Raw genomic sequence first — 15445 nt, 5'->3', positions numbered from 1 at the left:
CCCAAAAACCACCCAACAATTTGCAACAACTTAACACTGTAAAGTTCGTGACACAGGTTTCTTTATCATGCAAGTTCAATCATCTCATAAATTCTTCCCAATTGAATTAGTCAGAAGAGCTGCCAATTCCTTAGAATTGCACCAACATAACCTAATTTTTAAAACATTCTCAAAAGGAAACACACAGAAGAAATCCCAAGGTCTCACCTCTGCATCTTCCAATTCAACATCTAAAAAGTCAAAGTCTTTAAAAACTCCAAATTGTTGTTCACTGGTATTGTCTTCTACAGCCACTTCCTCCTCTTGAATCACTTCTTCTGTTGCTGAAATAAGACTAGTTTGTTGATCTCCGACGTCCAAGTCTTCATTAGAAGAAAACACAACCTGCAGATATGGGTAAAAATAGAAATAAAACCTTCCCATTTCTGTAACTCCAAAAGTCAGATATTCTGCTTCCTGCAATTCAATGGCATTAGTGGCAGTTAGCTTACCACTATAATGATAATACCAGGGCAAGTGCAGACTCCAATCTGTTTCAAGACTAGGTGGATTTTAAACTACAGTTTAGGCAAGAGAGTTAAAATTCCTAAGTGCAGCCTCAAACATAAAACATCCTATTCTGGAGCAGCAGTGTATTCCTGCTTTTCTGTAAAGAATGTCAAATGTTGAGAAAAAGAACCAAGGACTAGTCTGATCAACGGAAAGACTTGAGTTCCAATCCAAAGACTTTAAAAAAAAAGTCTTGGTTTGATAACCACATAAGATAAAAAATAAGAATTAAGAATTAATCCTAGTAATTTATCATTTATCTTTGCTTTTAAACTTAATAGTCCTCCCCCTACAAGACTGACATAAATCCACTGAGATGGCAACATTAATTTTGGCTAAATTTAAATACTGTTTTGAAACCTGTCTAGTGCCCACTGGACTTCTTGAGGAATAACAGTAATTTATTACTTATGATTCCATCTCTTTTTAATTCTTTGAGTGGATTTGTGAATTACTGAACCCAAACCAGTTTGTCAAAAACCACTGTTCTTAACTTCACCAATACCTGAAAACACAATAGCATTCTCACTACCGGAATTTACAAGTCAGTACAAACCACCATCACTACTTACTGAAGGATTCTTGGGAAGGCCAGATTCTGGACCACACAGAGAAAGCACGTTCATTAGCTTCTCCCTAGTCCTTCTCTGAAAAACATTCCAAAGAAAATCACATAGCAAGGTGTCTGCTGGAGGTCCACATAAAAATGTAAAAGTCTGCATTTTTAACTAGTCATCTTGCATACTGGCATCCTCTAAAAAGAATCTTACCATTTTTTTCTTTTCCCCAGTATTAGCTTTTAGTTTATGCTATATTCATTTACAGTTTTCCGAAGACACAACAGAGATTTCAAATTACATTTCAACAATTATTTTTTACATTCATAAACACTGTCTATAGTATATGTATAATGTGCTTGAGACACAAAGTACCTGAGACAGTTGTGGCCTCTTCCAGCTAACAGGAACTAAGGCATTTGAATTGGAGCCTGATGAAGTTGAAGAAGTGCTCCGGGTGACAGCAATGACTTTTGGCTTCCCATTTCTACCAGCTGCGCTGTGTTGATCACCATACTTATTTCCAATAATTGGTGTCTATCAAAGACAACAAATACTTTCTTAAAATTCAAATCCTTATCAGTAAATACTACACATTTGATTTTAGAATTTAGTATTATACAAAATGGGAGGGTTTGTCTGTCTGCTTGCTTTTAAGCATTCTATGAAGCCCATGCCTAATCCACTGAGCATCGGTGCACTGGGAAATAAAAAGCTGAATACTTCTACCCTAAGCAGCAGCCTGCCACTCTGCCACTCTTGTGGTTTTTTGAATTATGCAAGTTTTATGCTGACAATCCAGTTACGTTTTTAAAACACACTTTAAAAACAACTGTGTTCCAAGTTTAAAAGATGCAAAACTTCTCCATAGAAACATTCACAGACATCAACAAACAGTTTTCAGACATGCAATTTCACTAACACACTCGCACTTCCGAAAACCAAAGACTGAATTCAGGCATTTGACAGAAACTGCTGCTCCAATGAACTTTGTGGGAATTCATTTAGTGTCTCAATTATCTGCATGCACTGAAATTTCCAGTAAGGAATTCACTTACCAATTTAAGTAATGCTCCTAAGACATCTGTATCTCCAATCATTATCTAGGGTCATCTTGAACCGTGAATTCTTATTTTTGATTACTTCTAAACCTTTTGCAGTTTTCACATCTTTATATTACACTGCAGTCATTTGGCTATGCTCCATTTTTCAGACACAGAATGAGTATTGTCTGTATTAGTATATTATTTACAGTTCTCACAAATTCTAATTGGGGGGTAGGAGTGTTGGTTTTAACTACAGGAGCTTTTTCTCCAGTTGTATCCATCTCACATTCAGGTTTCTATATTCTGTATCCTACTCTCCTCTAAATTTTCTCCCCCTCCCATAATCACGCTAAAACTGCAGTACAGGGTTTTAATCCTCTCAGCCCTTGAATGCATAAGCCTTCATTTGTTGAAAGCCTGGAATGTTCAGCTGCAAGCAGCAGCCAGCTGCATTAGCCCGCTCTCTGACACAGCTGAAATACCCTTGAGAATAATCCTATTGACTTTTAGTAATTAACTCTCCAGACACTCGAAGGGCTAAAAAAGCAGAAACATAACATAAAAGAATTCCAAGTTTATCTTTCAATATGTATCTAATTACATGTATGTAAAACTGCAACATCGGCCATTCTTACGAATTATATTTATTTTAGAAGATATAAATGTAGACAGCTAACAGAAAACAAATCTGAGTTTGCAGCAGAAAGCCATTATTGCATTGTAATTTATATATATATAGTAATTACCTCTGATATATCAAAATGAAAATCTAAGGTCTTCCCAGGTAGCTCCTTGGAGACATTATTAAAAATTTTCGTGAAAGAGATTTCAGGAGAACCTATGTCACCTCCATAAGACTTTGGAACGTCGTTAGGTACAACAAGGCTTGCTGATCGAGACACCACCAGTTTCAAAATATTAAGGGCTTCCTTCCAATATGGACTCTAAAGAGAACGTACACAAATACACAAAACAATTAGTTTGAAGAAGACAGCCATGTTTAATGTACAGTAGGATTTTGGACTGATTCACTGCAGGGTTCCCACACCAAAAGCTCTCATCTCTACATGGTTGCCAGGCGCTAGCACAGGCAGGTCCTCCATGCCCCAGAAGACAAAAAATTATAGCATTTGAAACTAAAACAACTTCCACCTCCTGGTATTTTCAGTTATCTTATATTCATGGGCAGAGTAAACTGAATTAGAAACAGACAAAAATATTTTGTGCTTTCTATTTCCTCAGACACTTCAAAGATCTTAAAAATAAGCAAAAAACATTTTCAAGGTTTTAATATGGTATCAAACCAATGGAGTGCTCAATGGGGCCTGAATTAAGTGCACTCTCCTTAAAAAGTTGATTAAGGTAATGCAAATAATCCAGCAGTTTCAACTACAGAGACTGTAGAGGGAATCACAGAGGAGACTTATACCAAAAGCAGCACCCTGGGAGGGTTTAAGATTTATACTCCTAAAAATGTTAGGATTCTACCCGAAACTTAAATCTTCTGTTTTTTTAAATGTGCAGGATGTCTGGAGGGTATTTTTTTTTAAATTAGGATGCTATGCTTATTAATTTTTGGTCTTTATTGCATTAAAAAAATGAATACCACTTTCAAGGCTCTAAGTAGTATATGCTTCTTTGTGGATGATGAGAGTTTTCAACGATTCCTGAATATATGTGTATCATACATATAAAAAACGTAGTCTCAAACTTGAACCATCCTGCAGCAAGTTATATTTATTAAGATGCACTATGATTGCAGAGGACTAAAAAAGCCAGCTTAGTAGCACCACATTTAAACAATACATTAATTAAAGATCTTTTACCACCTATAGGAACATGTTTTGTTGTCTCAAAAATACATGGGCTTCTCTGGAATATTTTTCCTAATAGCTAGGATCTTTAACCAAGACTACATTCCATGGCAGTGTGGGCTTACACAGGAAGCTCAGATAACGGTTGGAGGCACAGCAGCAGCCATCAGGCCATGAAAACTACAGTTATACTAATCATTCCATTTTGCCTAATGCACTCTGACAGGAACACAATATCTAAAGTACATATCCATCAATAACAAAACATCCAGGGAACACTACTCGTCCTGGTTAATTATGATTAAACCATTTGACTGAAATACAGTTGGCAATAATGGAATTTAGGAAAAAAAGAGAATGTTGTGCACTGAAATGGTTTTATGCTCCAGGCATTTTCATAAAATCTTTCAGCAAGACACTAGACCTTCTTCCGTAAAATAGATTTTCAGTAAATTGTGTTCCAAGTACAAAGGATCAAATTACCTAGGGCAAAACACTCTTGTTCATCTTTCGGGGACTTTCTTTAATTAAAAAATGCACTTGAATTTTTTAAGATGCACCTTAATGTTCCTCACAGATATATCAGCAAAAGTGATTTAAACATTCATTTGACTATAAAACTTCCTTTTGAAAACCTATACACTTAAATAAAACATTTGTGCAGTATTTAGCAGTAAACATTCCATTATATTTTAATAGTTCGAGGATCATCTGCTGTAACTACATACGTAGTGTTGCCCACATCTGTAAATAGATGCACATTCATCCAGGTAACCTGTCCCCCAAGATGTAAAGCACATTGGACAAATACATATGCATATAATGAAGTACATAGGACAAATAAATAAAATATAATGGATTTGACTATGAACAACTGCTTTTATATCTGAAATAAATTCATTCTAAAAAAAAAAAAAAAAATCAAGTGTAATTTCACTACCACTTTGATAATAAGCAGAAAGGCTTTTATAGTTTTTCAGAGTACCTACCTGAACATATTTACCAATTACTTTTATGATTTCCAAATTAAACTGCTTCACTGGTGCTGTGGATAGGTCAATATGACTCAGAAGACTGTAAATGATCTGCAGCAAGGACTGTTGCATACTGGATAACCCTTTCTCTAACAGCTAAAAAACAGGTTTACAAAAATACTGAATTAGAGCCTTTAATGGCAGTGAAAACAAATACTAAAATTAATTTCCACACATATTTATTTTTCCCTTCAAGAAACATAAGTGTACCACCTCATGTTTTTTGAAAATTTATTTTAAAAATATAACATAATGTTCTCTGTCCTATTTTTTTTTTCCCTGAATTTTGATATATTTGTTAGCACAGATCTAAAGCACCTAATAATAAAATACTTGTCACTAATGAAAGTGTTCATACTAATTCAAAATCTCAAAGCTGCATGAAAACCAATTATGTCTACAGCTGAGAGAAGGCTGGTATACACAAGCTTATGAACAAAATAAGCACATGTGAGTTCATTCATGAGAATACAATAATATTTTTTAAAACCTGCATCAATTTGAAGTTATATACTTCAAGCACAAACTCTACAAGTTTTTCACACAAGGTGCTTTTTTAAAGGTAATAATGGTTTTCCTGTATGAATGGCTGCCAGTACCATTTATTGAATTCTATCATTTAAATGATCTTTGATTATACATGGTGCAATACTTAGAAACTGAACTTTGAAATGACTTTTTAGATTGTGATAAGGACACTTTTGAATGTGTATTTGCCTAAAAAAGGTCTATTAAAATATGCACTATGTATATTTTGCTAAAGCCAAGACAGTGTGTACATTTTATTCGTGTAGTACGGAATATAAATATCTATTAAAAACCACTGCTATCATAAAAATGGATATTTTATTAGATGGATTATTATTTCAAGGTACATTTAAACTGTTGCACTCCCAACCAGCAGTAATCATCCTATTTCTTTATCCTAGAATATTTTATTCTTATTCTCCCAATTATGGAAGATGTAGGGTTTTTTCCTCAATATTCAGAATAATGAAAAACTGGCAATAAGTAAATGTAATGTTGATCACAGATTGTCAACATGAGATACGCTTTTATTAAAAATTTACCTCTGCAAGATAAGTGACGAGGTTAAATGTGGCATCTGAAAAAGAGTCATGCAAGTATCTACAAACTACATTAATCCAGTTAGAACAGTCTCTGGAATAACTGTGTGTACTGTATAAACTCATCATATGAGCCAGATTGGCAAGAGTTGGTGATTTCTCCTCTGCACAAACCTGAAAAAGCAAAGAGCATATTTAATTATATTAGAAATGACAATTTTTTAACCTAAGAATTCACAAGTCACTATGTGCTTTTCCCAGATTTCACTTTGTTTTCTAGTAACTGAAGTCAAACTACTCATACAAGCAACATCCTCAGTTTCTGTTGAATCTTGAGTCTGGCAATTCACTATAAAACTAGTAAAGAGAATATTAGCTAAGAGACTTCAACTGCTTTTTCAAATAAATAAATGTATGCATCAAGTATAAATCAGAAAAGTTTAGCTCCATGTTCCTGAGTGGGCGACCGCACTCAGCAGTTGTTGCCAAGCCTTGACCTGGCTCTCCAGCTTTACCATTCATCATCCTTCTTTCAAGCCCAGACCAGCCCCTGTCTACAGTTCAAAAACATCCCAAGGTCAATCGCTGTGTACGAGTAATGGAAAGAACAGAGTACCTTTTCTTCTCTACCTGCCAGTATGAAAAGTGAGGATCACTTCCTTATCATAAGCAAATTAGGAAACGTGCTTAAAACCTGATAAAGTTTATATTTAAAATTAAAAGCTTCAAAATCAGACAAGCAAACAAAAGTAACTCATTAATAAGTAAATATTTTCTTTGCATCTAAGGTTTATACAACAAGCAAAATGTGTTTTTTCCTTGACAAAGGGAAACTCAGGGATTGATATGAGCACCAACTACACAAATTAGGACTGAATCACATCTTTAAAATACAACTTTTTACAGTTATTTCTGTGAAACTATTAGAATGATATCAAAGTACTGCATAAGGGAGCAGTAATGCAGGCAATGAACTCCTGGATACTCCTCAGGCATCATTTTACATACCTTTGCTATCCTGTCAGCTGTTTCTTTACAGAACTGAGTTGGGTTATCAAAATGTTGGATCAGATGAGGAAGTAGGCACAAGATGTTTAGGGGAAATCCTAAACAAATACATAAACACAGTTATACGAGCCCAAATGATTTTAATATGACTTAATGTAGAATTATGTGAGCATATAACAGCTTTCTGGTATTTAATAACCCTCAGAGAATGATACACACACATTCACACAGACAATATAAATTATATATTCACACATAGGTACCAGAAGTATGTATGTATGTAGAAGGTATATAAATGTGTATGTGTATAGGTATAAACATGTATAAAATAAGAAATAATAAAAAACCAAAATCATCACCAGACCAATTAAGCAAAACTATCATGAAACTGGATAGCTTTAGGTAGTACAGTCTGTCTGTTTCAAAAATGTACAAATGTTTGACAGTTCTAAACGAGCTATTTAGCTCACTAATATTACACGTGCTCTTAATACTTGCAGACAAGTTTAAATTAAGTTAAATTAAGTCAATACATAAAGTTTTCATAGAGTATATCTTGGTAGATAACCATCGTCTGTAAGGTATTCCCACTATCTAGCAATGTAATATCACCAACTGCAAAAAGCATTTAACTGAAGAGGTTTTTTTTAAAAGGAAATGCATGACCACTACTGATGTTGATTACACCTAATTTGATGAAAAAAAAAAAAATCATCACATATACAGTTACTAAAGATACCTGCTAACTGGGAAGGATCCACCAAAGCATGCCTGGAAATGGTGATGAGTTTACTGAGCAGATGAACTGTCATTTCTTGTGTAGATGCTGAAGTAAAGCCTTTCAGGAAAAGCTGCTGAAGGCCTGGAAAGTTATTCCACTTCAGTTTATTCTGCACCTTTTCTATCTTTTCCCGACTCTCTGATTTATCCAGAGGCAAGTGAATAAGAAGCTTGTTGAGTAGCTTGAGAGCCAAAAGGTATTCATACTCATAATCGGACTCTAGCAATGAAGCTGCAATCCAAAATATGGTGGCCATCAAGTTGACAGGGTCAGTAGTGGGCTGCACATCATACATCCCTCCCTCTCTGAGGGAGGAAAGGCTTCTAGTCCTTGCCAAACTTCCACCGTGATTTATCCTTCCATCCATTATATCCAGTGTGTTGCTCCGTCGACGGTCACCTCTCCGCTCACTGATTAAATTCAGTCTCAAAGAATTACTCCTTGCATTGCTGTAGTATCCCAAACAACTGCCACTATTCATGGGACTTGTGCTTAGATTTATCTGTCCAGTGCTTTTCCTATTAGCTGCATACTTATTTCCCATTACAGAATCATGGTATGAGGTTCTAAAAAGAAAGAAAATGCAGTATTACATATTATTCCATGCAAAACACTTCAATGACATACAGTTTGGAAAAAGCGAAGAAAGGAAAATGATTTGACACTAATCACATATCTACACATACAGTGAATCCTCTGCTTCATCATCTGTAAAGTATTATGATAGATGAAAATACAGAATTTCTATATACATATCTAAAACATCCCTACAGCATAAGGACAAGACCATAGCATCCTGTTATCTATGCTACCAAATTTATTTGTTACAATCCTAAAATAGCAAAATAATTACGTTACAATTCAGTAAAATCAGGAAAACTAGCCTACAGCACATGAAACATTACCTGTAAATGAAGATCTCTATTCCAACTTACTTACAGATGTGATAGAGGTAGAGAAATGAATGAATTAATAAATGAAATTATTTACTTATTACCTTATATTTGTCTGAAGTATTTGACCTAGAAAAACCAACATATTCCAGTTCTGATACTGAGAAATTGAATATAATCCTAGAAATCTCAATATTTTTAAAAACTTTGCCATTAACGTCAAACAAATAAAGGTGTCTGCATATTTAGGGATTTTTTTCAGTTTGAAAAAATGTTATTGAGCTAACCACTCAGACTCTAATTAGACATGCAGATGACTCAGATTGTTGAATTACACTTCTCTGATATACAGACAACAAATCTGAGGCCTAAGAGAGACCACCATTTGCTGTAACTGAAGAAACTTCTTTTGTATTAACACTAGAAAAAAGAAGTATTTCTTGCAGTACAAGAGTTTCACAGTGTGAACCTTAAATTGTATTTTTAAGGATTGGTGCCACTGCCTTCATTATACATATGGGGAAGAAATAAGATCCCTCCCCAAAATTATACTATTAATCAATGTAAGTAGGGCCTGATCAGAAAAATAAAAGTTCTAAATATACTCTGCGGATTTATCTTTGAGAAGTTTCAGAAGAACTGACAACATTTCAGAACTGAGCCATAAGGAACACCTTGAACAGGGGGAGAAGTTGGAAAGGTAGCAGGAATCCTTTTCAAAAAATCTAGATTCTTATGAGTTTTGCTTGTGGCTGAATGATAAAAACATAGAAGAGGAAGCAATTTTCCTATAAGGATAGAACTGTTCTGCAAAGACAATAAAAAATTATTTCATTACATTGGTAATACAGATCTTTAACAATTCAAATGTATAAAAATGTGTCCTGTAGCTTGACTAATAAAAGCACTTACTGAGAAAGGGCAGAAAGCAGATCGTAATGCTTCATGGTTTCAGCTAACGTATCAATAGCAGACTCTAAGGTCAGAAGCAGTTCTATGACAAAACCCTGGGGAAAACCACAGGTCATTATAAATCATGCAATATGCACAAGAAGATCACAGAAAATCTACTGAGTATGATATAAAAATATAAAATCAGTATCAGCAACTAAATTACTATTTCGTGCTTCAATTAGAACACAATCCTAATGAGACAGCTCAAATTAGCACTACAGCTTCAAGACAGGAAAACACTTTATTTCTAAATATTCACATAATTCATTCTGGCTTGCATTACTTTAAAGGATGGCCTTAGAGATGGAGGTATTTAGACTCTCATTTTGCAATATTAGAAGATTACATCCACTTCTTTAGAGGTACAATTACACTAAGTTGGATAGTGGTTAAACACTTTATCAGGTTAAGTTCTTAGTAAAAGGAAACCTTAAATATTTTTAATATGGCTGATCGAAGGATTCTCTAACTAGGAAAGAGAAGGTGTTTTCAGGAAGCAGATGTATCAAACTCTCTGAAAGTTCCTACTGCTGTAGAAGAGAATGTGCACAGCACCTAATTTAATTAGGTGAAAATTCAGAAAGTGTCACGATTAGAACTGTTTTGATATTTGAAACATCTTTCTTTAAAAGCAAAAAGCCACTGAATTAAAAATGCCTTTAAATGTTATTGTCATTAAAATAATAATGTAAGTATGTCATTTAGGCAGGCAGCTTTCTAATAAAGTGTGGGAAAGATTTCAGATACCTGAGCTTCTTCTCCTGCATCTCCAACAGTTTCTACTAGTCTGGAGAGAACATCGGAAAGTGTAGATGCAGTAAGAGGCTGCTTCAGAGCCCTGAAAATCTGAAAGGACCTCCCAGCGTAATGTCGAGAGGAACAAGAAAGCGCAGTTTGCAAGGCAACTTCACTGAGACGGTGTTCCAATTGAAATCCTCCTATAAAAGCAAATACATACTCAAGCAACACAATGTTTTATAAAAAAGAAACCCACTTGAATTCAATGAAGAGTTATTCCTAACTTTAAAAAGCTTTCATCTTCTACATTTTTCTCAAAAATCTTTCCAGGCATATAAACTTCCGTAATATTTAACAGTGGAGAGACTTGTGGAGAATAAAACATCTAAGATTTGAATACTAAGTGTCCACAATAAATTAATAGCATATTTCATCTCATTCCTAAAAGATTAAACTTAAAATGGTCGTAGTAGAACCATGAACTGAAGTGTGCAATATGGAAGAAAAATCTATTACTTAGAAGCAGTAAGCGATCACCCAGAGCGATTTTATAAATAACCTGTAAATGTATAGGCATTCAAAAAAATACATTTAGTTTACAGACTTGGATATTTTATCATGCATCAACTGTTTGCTAACATACCTGAGCTAGACTGTTTAAAAATAGATACCACATGCTTTAAAAACACAGTTAACTGTTCAGCACTCTTTATATTGGGGTTCTTGGCTGAAACATCTTCATGATTCCAAAGCGGGCCTCTTTTCCTAAAAATATAAAGTACACACAACAGATTATAAACCATAGCCTTTTTATTAATGCTATTTAAATGTTATTTTAACCTTAAGGTTAACTGCAAAAGAATCTACTACTTACTGCATAAAAGAAACCATTTAGAACTGCAGACACAAATTGGAAAGAAGTTTGACAACTGTCTGATATACAACAATATACAAGAAGTTACGACAAGGTAAAAAGCAATATATCAGATCCATCTGAAATAACAGCATAAATTTAGGAAGAGGTCTTCTCTCTTAGGTAATATTTAGTTATCTAATAAAGAACCAGAACAAATAACACCACTATACACTTCTTAAAACAACCTCCTTCCCATTTCCTTACCATCAATACACCTCACTATTCTAAATTTAGGCTGATGTAAAGTGTGAGTAATCAAAAGCTTTGAGAAACAAGCAGGATTTCAGATCTACACAATCTGGAAGCTTTATATAAACTATCACACAAACTGCACAAGTGTTGATGGTTTTACAGATGTTCTTTGCCACAAATTCCTGAGTTTTTTTCCAGCTCTTTACTACTAGTTAATCCATAAACACCACACAAATCTTGCAGCTGCCTAAGCACATCTTTATGCATTCCAGTCCTAATCCTTTAGATGGAAAAGGGAATTCTAGAAACTGTGTGGCAAGCAAAGATAACAGATCTGCATGGAACATGGCAAAAGACTTTTAAACACTCAGGTCATGAAAGAGTGTCCAAAATTATCTGAATTTGTTGGAAAGCTAGAGTTGTTCAAAGGCTGTATCACATAAAAACACTTCAGGAGTAAACTACCTCTTACTGGTGATAAAACAGAGACAAAATTTGACAACGTGATGCTAAATATTAAGAGGTTTGCCATATTTCCACAAAAATACATCTTTACAAAATTGAAAATTGAAATCTTACCTTGAGGTAATAAATTCTATGAGAGTTTTCACTTTTTCATCCTGCTCTACTGAAATGTCAACCTCATTGAGGATTGTGGTTTGCAGATGAGAAATGGCAGCACTTGTATTTCCTAAACTGATGCTAGAAGAGGTAGAACTTGAACTAAGCCCTGAGTCTGTCATTGGGGAGGGCTGGTAATCAGGTATAAAATCATGAACACCTGCTGAAAAAAAACCAAGATGATTATGTGCTCTCGACAGTATTAAACATATAAAAAGAAAAAATAACTGTCTAAAAAATCAATAATATTGCAAATATAACAAGAATAATTTAATGGATGCAATAATGTCAATGAAATCAACAAGTCTGATATATGCAACGTCTCCACATGACTGGATCCCTTTCTACAATCACTGTATTATGTTTGATTTTTTTATTGGTAACATGATAGCTCATCGGCTTCTGAGGCATCTCATCTCAATAAGCTGAGAAAAATGATATGAACTACTTCCAAATAATGCACAGATAGGTCAGCTGGAAATGTTTGATGCTGATGTTATTATAGGTCCTAACAGACGTTTTTGTTCTAATAATACCAAAATACTGTGTCACGTTTAGACAGTTTTACCCCAAACTGTAAAGATTAGTGATGGATTGGTTCGTATAGGTCACCGTATAAGTGCACCGGTAAAGTTCTGCAAATAGATTTACATAAAAGAATTGCTCCACTGCGCCCACTTTTTAATTCCTCATTGCTATGAATATCGAAGTCACAAAACAGATGAGTATTTTTGTTTAGTGACAAAACCACTTCTGGTGTGAACAAAACAGAATGAACAGATTGTATAGATACATGCTGCCACCTACTGAAAGTCTGAAATACTAGGTTTCAAAAAAAAACTATTTCACGTTTTTTCAAAAACTACAATAGGCTCACACCCTCAAAATATTCCTTTCACAAAGACATACATAGAAAATATATCACTTCCTGTATAATTACAATATTGTAATGTTAAGGTGAACATTAAAATGTAATACTTCAAAACAGTAGCCTGATAGCCTATTGAATGATACAATTGCAGCTGACAAAAGTCAGAAATTTAAAGTCGTTATAAGCAAGCAGGAAATGTATCTTCTTGGTTTTTATTTTCAAGGGCATTATAAAAACTGCTGTATTACAGATCCAAAACACAGAGCTGCCTCTGTGTTTCCACTATTATTTAACCACTTAAATGTGCTCCCTACTCCTGACAACTGGGCACAAAGTGCTATGTGAGCTGTTTTCATTTTGACTTAAAATCTGAATAAATATATTTTAATGACAAGAGCTCAGGAAAATACTACAAATAATAAAAATGTTAATAATGCCTGGAAGAACAGATAACTTTCCATGTAATTTTAAAAAGTAACAATAAATCTACAGCATACCTGTGAAAGTATAATCTAAATGGGTAGTTTGCTTGACAGTGAGCACCCTGGCCTCGTTAAACTCTCTGTTTCTGAGCAAGACAGAAGCAACAGACTGGACATTACTGCCAGATCCCATCACTATCAGCAGATGCAAAAGCAGTCGTTTACAATGCTCATAGACTTCAGGATGACAGTGGTCAAAACCTAACACAAAAGGAAAATGGAAAAGCTTTATTACATCCAAAGGACATGCTGAATTAAATTATTTAAAAATAGCAGTATGCAAACTGGTCTGTTATACTTTACCAAATAATAGATACCTAATTCACAAAAAAAATGTGGGTTTTTTCAGTGTTTCAATATAAAAACAAAAGCATACAGTTTAACAAACATTAATATATGTTGTTGTTTCTCACACTGCAGTAAGAACTTAATCTGTGCTCTGTACGAAAATTACTACATGGAGAAAGAAAAAATCTGAATTTTATAGTGTCTTCTACAAGGCGAAAGAAGTAGAAGTGGCTCCAAAAGAAAGTGCCTTGAAACGCCTCCAAAAATCTCTTAATTATGAATCTTTATTAAATCTTTAGTTGTATTAATATTTAGTTGAATTTTTTTTAAATATTGCAAATATTAACAAATTAATGAGATCTCAAATACAATGGGAAACACTGATGTAAACATTGAAAAGATCAGCCACATAAATACCTCTCAATGTCATCTCCAAGCATGTGGAGGAAAAGATGGTTGTCAGGAATAGTCAACATGGGTTCACCAATGGGAAATAATGTTTGACCAACCTGATAGCCTTCTATGATGGCATGACTGGCTGGGTAGACGAGGGGACAGCAGTGGACATTGTCCACTTTGACTTCAGCAAGGCTTTTGACACAGTCTCTCACAACATCCTCATAGCTCAGGAAGTGCGGGTTGGATGTGTACATGGTGAGATGGATTGAAAAGTGGCTGGATAGCAGAGCTCAGAGGGTTGTGATCAATAATGCAGGTTGGAGGCCTGCAGTTAGTGGGGTTCCCCAGGGATCAGTTCAGGTTAGGGACAGACCAGTTGGAAAGCAGCACTGCAGAGAAGGACTTGGGAGTTCTGGTCAACAACAGGTTGACCATGAGTCAACAATGTGCCCTTGTAGCCAAGAAGGCCAATGGTATCCTGGGGTGCATTTGGAAGAGTGTGACCAGCAGGTTGAGGGAGGTTCTTCTCCCCCTCTACTCTGCCCTGGGGAGGCCACATCTGGAGAACTGTGTCCAGTTCTGGGCTCCCCAGTTTAAGAATCACAAGGAATTACTGGAGTCCAGCGGCAGGCTATGAAGATGAGTAGGGGCCTAGAGCACTTTTCTTGTGAGGAGACACTGAGAGAGCTGGGTCTGTTCAGCCTGGAGAAGGCTGAGAGGGGATCTCATCAATGTTTATAAATATCTCCAGGGTGCGTGTCAAGAGGATGGGACCAGACTCCTTTCAGTGGTGCCCAGTGATAGGATGAGGGGCAACGGGCACAGATTGTAGCACAGGAGGTTCCATCTGAATATGAGGAGAAACTTCTTTACTTTGAGGGTGACAGAACACTGGAACAGGCTGCTTGGAGAGGCTGTGGAGTCTCCTTCTCTGGAGACATTCAAAACCCACCTGGACACATTCTTGTGTGATCTGCTCTGGGTGAACCTGCTTTAGCAGGTGGGTTGGACTAAATGATATCCAGAGGTCCCTTCCAACCCCAACCATTCTGTGATTCTGTGACCTTTAATTCCTAAGTTACTAGGCATATTTCTGTAAAAATTTAGTTACCTATAAAAATCGCATGAAGCAAAAGATGCAAGTATCCTCCCCATTCCACCTTTACGCTGTGGTCAACTATCAAGTCAGTTAAAAGGATCACTGCTATGTTGCATCTATAAACAAACAAAAATAA

At 35.3% G+C, this 15445-nt stretch overlaps 1 protein-coding gene across 6 annotated transcripts in view; it reads right to left on the bottom strand.

Moving 5' to 3' along the window:
- The window catches only part of FRYL (FRY like transcription coactivator), a 170770-nt gene that overhangs the window by 27432 nt on the left and 127893 nt on the right, over window positions 1–15445 (bottom strand). For 5 of the 6 annotated variants that reach the window (XM_080343143.1, XM_080343142.1, XM_080343138.1 and 2 more), the window contains 14 exons: window positions 15322–15425; window positions 13539–13724; window positions 12129–12333; window positions 11085–11206; window positions 10451–10641; window positions 9662–9756; window positions 7815–8422; window positions 7076–7173; window positions 6071–6241; window positions 4956–5096; window positions 2899–3096; window positions 1482–1643; window positions 1122–1196; window positions 208–384 (listed from right to left, as the gene is read on the bottom strand). In XM_080343143.1, coding sequence (XP_080199269.1) covers window positions 208–384; window positions 1122–1196; window positions 1482–1643; window positions 2899–3096; window positions 4956–5096; window positions 6071–6241; window positions 7076–7173; window positions 7815–8422; window positions 9662–9756; window positions 10451–10641; window positions 11085–11206; window positions 12129–12333; window positions 13539–13724; window positions 15322–15425 — 2533 coding nt within the window. The remainder of the gene's footprint in view (window positions 1–207; window positions 385–1121; window positions 1197–1481; window positions 1644–2898; window positions 3097–4955; window positions 5097–6070; window positions 6242–7075; window positions 7174–7814; window positions 8423–9661; window positions 9757–10450; window positions 10642–11084; window positions 11207–12128; window positions 12334–13538; window positions 13725–15321; window positions 15426–15445) is intronic. The other variant, XM_080343139.1, reaches the window with a different exon arrangement.

The sequence above is a fragment of the Nesoenas mayeri genome (genome assembly GCF_963082525.1).
Source record: "Nesoenas mayeri genome assembly, chromosome: 4".
In the NCBI taxonomy this organism is placed as follows: Eukaryota; Metazoa; Chordata; class Aves; order Columbiformes; family Columbidae; genus Nesoenas; species Nesoenas mayeri.
The sequence above is the reverse complement of the archived record's forward strand: the minus strand, read 5'-3'. Positions and strand labels throughout refer to the sequence as shown.